Source organism: Oncorhynchus kisutch, linkage group LG22, assembly GCF_002021735.2.
Source record: "Oncorhynchus kisutch isolate 150728-3 linkage group LG22, Okis_V2, whole genome shotgun sequence".
In the NCBI taxonomy this organism is placed as follows: domain Eukaryota; kingdom Metazoa; phylum Chordata; class Actinopteri; order Salmoniformes; family Salmonidae; genus Oncorhynchus; species Oncorhynchus kisutch.
Window position 1 is genome coordinate 25,161,724 of NC_034195.2, and position 12,784 is coordinate 25,174,507.

The 12,784-nt window shown below is 42.3% G+C and overlaps 1 protein-coding gene across 1 annotated transcript; it reads right to left on the minus strand.

Moving 5' to 3' along the window:
* Positions 1–9,055: 9,055 nt before the first annotated feature.
* On the minus strand, positions 9,056–11,581 carry zgc:158868 (SDR family oxidoreductase). The gene is made up of 6 exons (XM_020455639.2): positions 11,370–11,581; positions 10,989–11,043; positions 10,155–10,369; positions 9,710–9,877; positions 9,477–9,587; positions 9,056–9,349 (listed from the first exon to the last, which is right to left on the minus strand). Exons 1-6 carry the CDS (start codon positions 11,508–11,510, stop codon positions 9,236–9,238), a joined length of 804 nt encoding a protein of 267 aa, XP_020311228.1. The 5' UTR covers positions 11,511–11,581; the 3' UTR covers positions 9,056–9,235.
* Positions 11,582–12,784: the final 1,203 nt, after the last annotated feature.

Genomic DNA, 12,784 nt, shown 5'->3' on the forward strand with positions numbered 1-12,784 from the left:
TGTTGTCTTGTATCACTCGTTCCTGGATTTCTCTGAGTCGTATTGCATTATCTTGAAGGACCATGCCAACTATAACGACCTCTTGCTCCCGAGTGAATATAGCTGTCCTTCCACCTGCATGTGGCAGCCTTGCAATTCTACAAAACGTAGTTGTGCAGTTCCAAAACATATTCATGCAGTACAATACATACAGTGATTAACTTTACACATGTCTATTGAAACAGCTGCATATAGTGTAGTACAGTAAATGTGCAATTACAAAAACACAGTAGTATCCTGTACCTGTTCTCTTCTTTGAATGTCCTTACTATGGTGGACACAGAAAATCCGCTCAAATTGGGTTGCACTCTAAGTACTGCTTCCCTCATTGTCAGTCCATGGACAAGAACATGGTCTATAACTGTTGCTCGAATTTCATCAGATATTTCCACTTTGTCTTCCTCTTCCTCTTCGTCCTCCTCTTCCTTTTTCTTGCCCTCCTCTTCCTCCTCGTCACCCACCTCGCATATGCACTCGTCCTCTCACATTGTTTCTTCTATCCATTCTCAGACTTTCTCCTTCCCACCTTCAACAACCTATTTGCTCTCTGAACTGGCGTATATTGGTTGTGTCGCATCATTCGAAACAGGTTAAATCAATTTTGAGTGGTTGTGTTCAATCAATGACATGTCTTCTCTATTTGTATTTGATTGTTGCCACTTGTGTTTACCAGTATGGATGACATGTGCATTAGAGTGCAGAATGTGTTTTGAGAATGAGAATATGTTTAGAGTTTTGCTGAAAAGTCTAAGTGAGATCTGCAAATTGTGTTTTACCATGTGAAATGGTTTAAGGTATTGACAACAGACTGCATAATTAGCTAAATGAGTCCAGGCAACTGAGAACTTTGTTCAGCCAATGGGTTTTAGTGTTTTAGCAATTGAGAAAAACTGTAAGGGTAGGCAACAACACATCTGCCACGCTGATCCTCAACACTGGGGCCCCTCAGTGGTGTGTACTTAGTCCCTTCCTGTACTCCCTGTTCACCCACGACTGCATGGCCAAACATGACTCCAACACTATCATTAAGTTTGCTGGCGACACAACAGCCTGATCACGGACGACGATGAGACAGCCTATAGGGAGGAGATCAGAGAACTGGCAGTGTGGTGCCAGGACAACCTCTCCCTCAATGTGAACAAGACAAAGGAGCTGATCGTGGACTACAGGAAAAGGCGGGCCGAACAGGCCCCCATTAACATACACGGGGCTGTAGAAGAGCAGGTCGAGAGTTTCAAGTTCCTTGGTGTCCACATCACCAACGAACTATCATGGTCCAAACACACTAAGACAGTCGTGAAGAGAGCACAACAAAACCTTTCCCCCTCAGGAGACTGAAAAGATTTGGCATGGGTCCCCAGATCCTCAAAAAGTTATATAGCTGCACCATTGAGAGCATCCTGACCAGTTGCATCACCACCTGGTATGGCAACTGCTCGGCATCTGACCGTAAGGCGCTATAGAGGGTAATGCGTACGGCCCAGTACATCACTGGGCCAAGCTTCCTGCCATCCAGGAACTATATAATAGGCGGTGGCAGAGGAAAGCCCAAAAAATTGTCAGAGACTCCAGTCACCCTAGTCATAGACTGTTTTCTCTGCTACCTCACGGCAAGCGGTACCGGAGCACCAAGTCTAGGACCAAGAGGCTCCTTAACAGCTTCTAACCCCAAGTTATAAGACAGCTGAACAATTAATCAAATGGCCACCTGACTATTTACATTGACACCCCCTCCATTTGTTTTGTACACTGACTCGGTACCGGTACCCCCTGTATATAGCCTCGTTATTGATATATTATTGCTTTAATTTTTATTACATTTTTTACTTGAGTATATTTGGTAAATATTTTCTTAACTCTTCTTGAACTGCACTGTTGGTTAATAAGGGCTTGTAAGTAAGCATTTCACGGTAAGGTCCACACTTGTTGTATTCGGCGTACGTGACATAACGTTTGATTTGATTCTACAATGTAAAAAATAGTACAACTAAATAAAAACCCTGGAATGAGTAGGTGTGTCCAAATGTTTTGACTTGGACTTTACCTTGAATGATATGCACAACAGTAGAGATATTAGAGTGAGCTCCGTTGAGTATATCTAAGCACTATACAGTATATGAATGTGAATGTGAATGTGTCTCTACATACATGGGACAGCAGCGAAGACGGAGAGTGTGTGTGTGAGTCTGTGTGTGTGAGCGGAGGTGTATGTCAGTCAAATGTATTTATAAAGCCCTTTTTACAGCAGATGTCACAAAGTACTTACACAGAAACCCAGCTTCAAAAACCAAAGAGCAAGCAATGCAGATGTAGAAGCACAATGGCTAGGAAAAACTCCCTAGAAAGGCAGGAACCTAGGAAGAAACCTAGAGAGGAACCAGGCTTTGAGCACCTGACATGGTCCTATGTGTGTGTGTGAGAGACTACGTGTGTGTGTGGGCTTTTGTGGATGTTTTTGTGTGAGTGTATGTTTGCAAAAAAGTGTCTAAGATGCAGGTAGGGTTGCACATTTTGGAGGATATTGAGATGGAATCTTTCCATGGGAATATGGGAATTAACGGAAATATGTCAATTAATATTAATACCATTTAAATGTAGATGTTGTTTGCATTGGATATATTTACCATACGGAGACAGAAACAAACCTTTTACCTTATCATAAATAGACAATTACAAATGATGAAATCCTTCCAATAGAAATAAAAACAATTTAGTTACGAATGTAACTTCAATTAAATTTGTTGACTTTTCACATTGGATGATTTCACTGAACAACAAAAGATAGGGAATATTGAATGATCCACAATGATCCATCCCAAAAACATTTTCAATATACATCAAAATAATAGTCCAGAAACTAAAGCTTTGGTTGTCTTTCTCTCAGGCTTCCATGTCTTCTCCCTGGACCTCCTCATTGTCCACCTCTTGAACATCAGACTCTGAGGCCTCATCTTCAATGTCACTTTCCAACCTTGAGGATGGCTCATTGTCAGGCTCAAAAAGCCTCAAATTTTCCCGGATGGCCACAAGTTTTTCAATCCTTGTGTTGGTCAGCCTGCTGTGTGCTTTGGTGTGTGTGTTCCCAAACAAGGACCAGTTGCGCTCTGAGGGATTGGGATTTGGAGGACGATGGAGGCAACAGGAAAAAGAACCTCAGATCCACAAAGTCCCATCCACCAGGTGGCTGATAAGGTATGTTTGCACGACTGCCATATTGCATCTCCATCCCAAAGCCCTTGCTTGGAAGTGTACTTCGCCAGACTGCCAAGAACCTTGCCCTCAGCCAGGCCAAGGTGGCGAGACAATAATGATGACACGATAGGCCTTGTTGATCTCTGCACCAGACAGGATGCTATTGCCAGCATACTTGGGGTCCAACATGTACACTGCGGCGTGTATGGGCTTCAGGCAGAGGTCTTCACACTTTTTGATGTATACCAGAACTGCAGTTTCCTCTGCTTGGAGCAACAGTGAAGTGGGCAGGGCATCACAGATTTCTTCTCTTACATCTGCAAGCAGAGTCTGAACATCAGACAGGATGGAATTGTCTCCCTCAATCCGTGCAATGGCTACTGCTATATGTTTCAGGAGTTTCAAGCTGCTTACCACTCTCTCCCAAAATACATCATCCAGGAGGATCCTCTCGATGGGGCTGTCCATGTTGGCAGACTGTGATATGGCCATTTCATGGAGAGACTCCTTCCCCTCCAGGAGACTGTCAAACATGATGACAACACCACCCCAGCGGGTGTTGCTGGGTAGCTTCAATGTGGTACTCTTATTCTTCTCTTTGCTTGGTGAGGTAGATTGCTGCAATAACTCGATGACCCTTCACATAGCTAACAATTTCCTTGGCTCTCTTGTAGAGTGTATCCATTGTTTTCAGTGCCATGATGTCCTTGAGGAGCAGATTCAATGCATGAGCAGCACAGCCAATGGGTGTAATCTGAGGGTAGGACTCCTCCACTGTAGACCAAGCAGGATTCATGTTCGCAGCATTGTCTGTCACCATGGCAAATACCTTCTGTGGTCCAAGGTCATCAATGACTGCCTTCAGCTCATCTGCAATGTAGAGACTGGTTTGTCTGTTGTCCCTTGTGTCTTTGCTCTTGTAGAATACTGGTTGAGGGGTGGAGATGTAGTTAATTATTCCTTGCCTCCACCCATCAAACCACCCATCAGAGATGATTGCAATACTGTCTGCTTTCTCTAGGATTTGCTTGAACTCTGTTAAACTCTGCATTCAGCAAATGAGTAGATAAAGCATGTCTGGTTGAAGGGTTGTATGCTGGGTAAAGAATATTCAGAAATCTCTTCCAATACACATTGCCTGTGAGCATCAGAGGTGAACCAGTTGCATACACAGCTCGAGGAAGAGATTCATCAGCATTTCTCTGACTTACGTTCCTCAATTGAGGCAAAAACTTCTAATTCCAGGAGGACCATAAGCTGTTGCTATCGATAAGGTTTCTGATTTATCATTTTCACTTCGAATAGAAGTAGAGGGACTTTTGTCAGACATTGCGTGTTGTGAGCGTTGAGGGAACTTTATGCACTTGGCCAGTTGATTCTGTATCTTTGTTGCATTATTCACATATGACTTGGCACAGTATTTGCAAATGTACACAGCTTTTCCTCCTACATTAGCTGAAGTGAAATGTCTCCACACATCAGATTTTCCTGTAAAAATTAGAAAAACATTTGTAAAAAAACCCAGATACTATTTAATGTTCAGAAATAGTTAGATTAAAACTCCTTTGAAAGATAAATGTTTTAAATGAAACATGCATGAATTAACACTCCTCAGTAACAGGCTCAAGCAAGCTAAACCCCACCTGGTAGCAAAAACTAACTAGCAGAAATGGTTAACAAGTTAGAAATTATTTAACCACTTTATCAATGTGAGACCCAAATGCAGACACAGGAGGCAGATGGTTGGAGTCTTACAATGTGTATTCATCCAAAGGGGTAGGCAAGACAATGGTCGTGGACAGGCAAAAAGGGCAAAACCAGATCAGAGTCCAGGAGGAACAGAGTGGCAGACAGGCTCGTGGTCAAGGCAGGCAGAATGGTCAGGCAGGCGGGTACAAAGTCCAGAAACAGGCAAGGGTCAAAACCGTGAGGACTAGAAAAAAAGGAGAATGTCAAAAACAGGAGAACATGAAAACCTCTGGTTGATTTGGAAACATACAAGACCAACTGGCACAGAGAGACAGGAAACACAGGGATAAATACACTGGGGAAAATAAGCAACACCTGGAGGGGGTGGAGACAATCACAAGGACAGGTGAAACAGATCAGGGCGTGACACATTTTGCTGTAGGTTTGTATTTACTAGTTAACAAAAAATCATGTATGTCACATAAAATATATTCACCCACCCTGTATTGTAATCAAAACTTACCAGAAAGCATGTAGTCCTTGGTTCAGACAGTGTAGTAGTGTGGGCTCAATAGCATCTCATTAGTGTGCAAGATCTTGAGAATCAGCTGTACATGTGATTCCATTGAATTAGAGATAGTTTAACCAGTGTAGCCTAGTGGTTAGAGCATTGGACTAGTAACCGAAAGGTTGCAAGTTCAAATCCCCGAGCTGACAAGGTACAAAATCTGTCGTTCTGCCCTTGAACAGGCAGTTAACCCACTGTTCCTAGGCCGTCATTGAAAATAAGAATTTGTTCTTAACTGACTTGCCTAGTAAAATAAAGGTAAACAAAAAAAAAAAAAATAATAATAATAAAAATATAAAGAGTTTAACCAAAATATGCCACAAGACCTAGAATTGCCTTTATGTGTATCCCACAAAAAAGGTTCACTGTTATAAGCTAATTTTTTTGATGAATTTAAGCAACATTCCCAAAATTCCGGGGCTTAATTTTTCGGAAAGATTAACACACCCAGGGCGCTGAGTTTAGTGACGAGCAGGGATGTTGTGCTGCAGGAGTGTGAGGTAGCAGCGCTCCCTTACTATTTTCAAGTTGAGAATACAACTGGAAAAAAATATTTATATAATATTTATATTTCCATATAATAAGTCCATATTATATAATAATATTCAATAGGCTGATCGAGAACATTTTTGGCACTCCCGCAACTAAAAAATAAATAAAAATAGTACTACTGTCATGACTCCCGCCGAAGTTGGCTCCCCCGCCTGTTCGGGTGGTGCTCGGCGGTCGTCGTCACCGATCCCTTTTTCTTATCGGTTAGTTTTGTCTCATTTGTTACACCTGTTCCTATTTTGTGTGTGCTTGATTTGCTTCCCTATTTGGCGTGTGGAACCCGCTCCTTTATTGTGCGGGATTATTTAGTTGTTCACGTTGTGTTGTTGGTGCTTTGGACCTTGTTACTCGTTGTTTTGGGTTGGTCAGTGGTTTGCGCATTTCATTTTGGTGCCGCATTAAAGTGCATCTTTCCCCTGGACCTCTCTGCGCCTGATTCCTCGCTACACACCTAGCCAGCCGTGACAACTACTCCACTGGTGACGAGTTTAGAGGGCACTAACCTAGCTTCCTATCCACGAGCGATAGTTGACTTTCTTGGTCTCAGGCAAATTATACACACACTGTTATCATTTAATCAAGGAATCAATAGGCTTGCAAAACAGAAAAGTTCAAGGTCTTGATTGGTTGATGGCTGTAAGTAACCTAAAACAAACATTCCACAGCTGAACTACGGAATGATCCAGGATGATTTATTTTTTTGAACATGGTAGAGGCGGGAAGCTGAACCTACAAGTAATGGTGCATAATACTATCTTCAGATACAGTTTTCATGGATACAATACAGATTCCCTTAGACATAGCACAGATTCCCTGGGTGAGAGATTCCTTTCTGAATGTTAGTTTGTTCATGTGGGAGATTGGAAGACAGGCGGTCACACTTTCTCTTCCATGAAAGCCCTCCTAATATAGAGAAACTCTGCCAAAAACAATTGGACAACGAGAGTGCAACACCGAAAGTCGGGGGAGGTGGGCACTGTCAGTCCAGTTTCTTCCACTGTAATATCGAAGGCTGGCTCCGAACCACCCAAAACCAGTGAGCTAATGATTAAACAACAGGGCCGTGGGACAGAAAAACAGTCACATTGTTCAGTTGCCACATAGTTAACACAGTAAAATGGAAAGCCATAACAAAGTGTAGGGCTTGGGTTTAAACACCCCCAGGGTTAAATGCTCCCCTCCTAGACTTTAAAAAAAAAAAACGCAATACTTTCCCTGGATGACAATTGTCTAACTAAAAATGTCATTTGTCTCAAACTTTTTTTGTCACTCCCAACAAAATGATTTTGGGGTACACTGATCTAATATTTTGTCATTTAGAAAAAGTTCTATATATCATCTAATGAAGTTAGATCTATAAACTGTATATATATATATATATATATATATATATATATATATATATATATATATACACACTACCAAAAGTTTGGGGTCACTTAGAAATGTCCTTGTTTTTGTCCATTAAAATAACATCAAATTGATACAGTGTAGACATTGTTAATGTTGTAAATGATTATTGTAGCTGGAAATGTCAGATTGTTTTATGGAATATCTACATAGGTGTACAGAGGCCCATTATCAGCAACCATCACTCCTGTGTTCAATGGCATGTTGTGTTAGCTAATCCAAATGTATCATTTTAAAAGGCTACGTGATCATTAGAAAACCCTTCTGCAATTATATTAGCACAGCTGAAAACTGTTATGCATTAAAGAAGCAATAACACTGGCCTTCTTTAGACTAGTTGAGTATCTGGAGCATCAGCATTTGTGGGTTCGATTACAGGCTCAAAATGGCCAGAAACGTACTTTCTTCTGAAACTCGTCCGTCTATTCTTGTTCTGAGAAATGAAGGCTATTCCATACGAGAAATTGCAAAGAAACTGAAGATCCCGTACAACGATGTGTACTACTCCCTTCACAGAACAGAGCAAACTCACTCTAACCAGAATAGAAAGAGGAGTGGGAGGCCCTGGTGCACAACTGAGCAAGAGGACAAGTACATTAGAGTGTCTAGTTTGAGAAACAGATGCCTCACAAGTCCTCAACTGGCAGCTTCATTAAATAGTACCCGCAAAACACCAGTCTTAACGTCAACAGTGAAGAGGCGACTCCGGGATACTGGCCTTCTAGGCAGAGTTGCAAAGAAAAAGCCATATCTCAGACTGGCCAATAAAAATAAAATATTAAGATGGGCAAAAGAACACAGACACTGGACAGAGAAACTCTACCTAGAAGGCCAGCATGCTGGAGTTGCCTCTTCACTGTTGACGTTGAGACTGGTGTTTTGCGGGTACTATTTAATGAAGCTGCCAGTTGAGGACTTTTGTTTCTTCTGAGGCGTCTGTTTCTCAAACTAGACACTCTAATGTACTTGTCCTCTTGCTCAGTTGTGCACCGGGGTCTCCCACTCCTCTTTCTATTCTGGTTAGGGCTAGTTTGCTCTGTTCTGTGAAGGGAGTAGTACCCAGTGTTGTACACAGCATTGTACGAGGAGTATGGGTGTTGATAAATCAACATAAAAAAAAGTGTACAAAAATAATGCAAATATGTCAATCTGCATCACCTCTTTATGTTTCCATCATCTGTCTTTCACCCATCCCCACTGGGCACGCACTCGTTGAATCAACGTTGTTTCCACGTCATTTCAATTACATTATGTTGAATCAACGTGGAATAGATGTTGAATTGAGCGGTCGGTCCTTCCATATTTTCCTCTGTTTTTCATTTCATTCTGCCACTGATCTGCTGTGATAGAGTGATGCCCATCACAGGGACAGTTGAAGGAAAACACTCACATCTATTTCCATTATGCTCAACTTTAGGATGGCTCATCATTTTGCCCATTAGTTTAACACTTCTTATATAGTCATAACGAGTGCATCTTTTGGATAAGTCCTACAAAGTAAAGTGACAAGTTATTGTATGAACAAATATTATAAATGCTGTTGGCACATTTTGTTTTGTGTCCCGAATAGTGATACACTGTTTTTAGAGGATTACAAATGATCAATGAGAGTCTTGCAGTCAGTTTATTGAGTTAAGAAATTGAATCCGAATGAAAAATGAAATTACAGATTACAGACTCGCCTTTAGGAAGACAAAAAATTATTCAGTCATACTAAGAGATTTTTCACAGAACTCAGAAGTCTAAGTCTATTGGTCCCAGAGACTGGACCATTGGCCTGGAACATCACCATGGGATACCATTCCCTTCCCAGTCCATAAGGCTGCCATTGTGCTTCTCTGTGAGGGTTGACATCACATGCAGAATGCCTTTGGCACTGTCCTCAGTCGTCACCGGTGCCTGTCGAACAGAAACCCATCACAGACAAACTGTTTTAGATCTGTGCCATTCTGCTATGACTCTAGTCCTACCTTATTCTACACTTATAAACAGATATGTATTTTTACACCCCCCCCCCCCCCCTCACATTTGGGCCTCCCATGTCAGTTTTCACCCAGCCAGGGTGAATGGCCATGACCAGAATCCCATCCCTCTGGAAGTCCTCTGCCAGGCAACATGTCAGCATGTTCAGTGCTGCCTAGTGGAGAATAGGACAAAATAAATCACTTTATCCACATCTTCCTTATTCAGCATGTTCCACTATCAGCCAGAAGAGTGTTACGGATCAAATTAGAAGTAGGCCTACTGATGGTGGCATACCTTGCTGGCTCTGTAAGGATACATAGGGGCCATGGAGAAAGTCTCACGACATTTCTCAACCGAGGACAGCAGAGTGGAGATGTTGATGATGGCTGCCCTGCTACAGGACATCCCTGTTGTCACAGGACCTGATTGGTCAGCTGCCTTCTGCAGGTATGACCTGAACTCCTGCAAGAAAGGACAGATAAAGAAGTCATTTTCTTAATCTCAGTGTCAATACATCAAAGATCTGGATCTTGTAACTTTTTCATACACCTTTGCCCTTTAGGAACTGATCCCCCCAAAAATGTGTAGCATGTATTCATTGAGAGATTTATAGAGAGCAGATAACTCAAAGTACAACTTAACAACATTCCTGAGAAGGGAGTAAGTAAACAATGAAACAGTAAGACAAAAGCCTAGTCTTCTGAAGCACTTCATGTAATAGTGCATGTACAGTATCGACCTTAGCGATGAGCATGGGTCCCACTGCGTTGGTGACAAACAAATCCACCATCTCCTTCTTGCCCGTCACTGCCAGTGTGCCAGGGGGGTTATTCCCGTTGTTCACGGCAGGGCCATTACTGGCAGCGTTGTTAATGATCAGATTCAGGCTGCCGTCAATCAGTTTATCACCGACTACTCTGGAGGCCTCGGATATACTGACTGGGTCTGCAACGTCTGTCAACACAACATTTTTTAAATGTAGACGTTTAGGAAGGAAGTATAGCTCACTCAGCTCTTGTTGTCACCCTATAAGAAATACATTTTTTGCACCAAGTTGTCTCGTGTGTTATCTCTGTGTGTAAGGGAGTGCGTAACTGGCGGCAGGGAAGCAAAACTGGGTATTCAACGGAGCAGTTTTTTTCATAAAACCACCGGAACCAGAACAACAAACAAATAGGTACAAAACCCGTTGCGCACCAGAGAAAACAAGAACATGCACTTACAATAAACAATTCCGCACAAAGACATGGGGGGAACAGAGGGTTAAATACACAACATGTAATGAGGGAAATGAGACCAGGTGTGTTGGAAGACAAGACAAAACAAAAGGAAAATGAAAAGTGGATCGATGATGGCTAGAAGACCGCGCCGCCCGAACAAGGAGAGGAACCGACTTCGGCGGAAGTCGTGACACTGTATTTTTATGGCAGGTCACAATATGCAAAATATAAGCCTCAACATGGGACATTTGGGCTATTGGACATTTTATTTTACAACATGCTCATTGAAATTGCAATAGAGGTAAAAATGTGTTTTTGTGTTTTCATAAAGCCAAAGTAGCAGAAACCCTTACCCAATCTCACAATAGTGAGCAGTTGGGGATGCCTCTGTGCCAGCTCCTTCAGTGCCTTGAAGAAGGAGCAAATGTGTTGGGTCAGGGCAGGCTAAATTCTAGGATCTTGATTCACTCCAACAATTTCCATAGAGAATTAAGTGGATATACAAAGTCACGTGCTAATGAATCTTTCCAATTCAAATACACAACAAATGTACAGTACTTAATGAGAGAATCTACGTATTATATTTAACTCAAATATCTTGCTACATAAAACAGAAACCATGCTCAGTTTTCTATTGTTGCCAACCTCTACATACTCTGTGCCATGCATTAGGCTCTGGAGCTCTCTGATACTTTGCTGCTTTCTGTAAACTGGCCTTAGAGGCTGTGGACTACCTGAGCTCCATATAGATCTCGACACGCGGCAAAGATCTGGGCTGGAGCACTGGTGGACTCTGCCAGCTGACGGACTAGCTCAAGACCGATTCCCCGGTTAGACCCTGTCACCAGAACACTGCCTCCTATCCTAGCCGCCATAGTCGCTGTCTGCCTATTGAATGAATTTATCCCACACTGACACTGTCCTTATGATTATGTGTAATGTATGTGCGGGGGGGAACAGTATTTAGAGTTCATAGTTAATCTTCACCTATGTTAATGTTTAATCTGCATGGGCTGCACCTTAGTACCAGCGTCATCCCATTTCACAAATAATGCCCTGCACCCTCACTATTCAGCAAGCATTTGGACAACAGACTCTTTAGGGCAAGACCAGTAGGAAACGAAAGATGGACAATTACCAGGAAAACGGTAGTTGTGAAATACATACAATATTTATTTTATACTGAACAAAAATAGAAACACAAAATGTGTTGGTCCCATGTTTCATGAGCTGAAACATAAGATCCCAGAAATGTTTCAAGGATGTTCCATACACACAAAAATGTTCCATCTCAAATTGTGTGCACAAATTTGTTTACATCCCTGTTATTGAGCATTTCTCCAGTACCAAGATAATCCTGACAGGTGTGGCATATCAAGAAGCTGATTAAACAGCATGATCATTACATTGCACCTTGTGCTGGGGACAATAAAAGGCCACTCTAAAATGTGCAGTTGTGTCACACAACGCCACAGATGTCTGAAGTTGAGGGAGCCTGCAAGGGAGCCTCCTTTTTTATTTAATTTTTTTAACCTTTATTTAACTAGGCAAGTCAGTTATGAACAAATTCTTATTTTCAATGACGGCCTAGGAACAAATCAAATCAAATGTATTTATATAGCCCTTCGTACATCAGCTGATATCTCAAAGTGCTGTACAGAAACCCAGCCTAAAACCCCAAACAACAAGCAATGCACCTGCAGTGGGTTAACTGCCTGTTCAGTGTCAGCTCGGGGATTTGAACTTGCAACCTTCCGGCTACTAGTCCAACGCTCTAACCACTAGGCTACCCTGGCTACCCTGCATGCTGACTGCAGGAATGTCCACCAGATTTGTTGCCAGATAATTGAATGTTCCTTTCTCTACCATAAGCCGCCTCCAACTTCATTTTAGAGAATTCCAACCGGCCTCACAATAGCAGACCTTGTGTAACCAGGACCTCCACATCCGGCTTCTTCACCTGTTGGATCGTCTGAGACCAGCCACCCAAACAGCTGATGAAACCGAGGACTGTTTCTGTCTGTAATAAAGCCCTTTGGTGGGTAAAAACTCATTCTGATTGGCTGGGCCTGGCTCCCAAGTGGGTGGGCCCATGCCCTTCCAGGCCCACCCATGGCTGTGCTCCTGCCCAGTCGTGTGAAATCCATAG

Coding starts and splice junctions, on each gene's coding strand:
- zgc:158868 (XM_020455639.2), bottom strand. CDS start 11,510: ATGGCGGCTAGGATAGGAGGCAGTGTTCTGGTGACAGGGTCTAACCGG. Junction 9,878..10,154: donor GACCCATGCTCATCGCTAAG/GTCGATACTGTA, acceptor CCTTTCTTGCAG/GAGTTCAGGTCATACCTGCA. Junction 9,588..9,709: donor ATCCTTACAGAGCCAGCAAG/GTATGCCACCAT, acceptor ATTCTCCACTAG/GCAGCACTGAACATGCTGAC.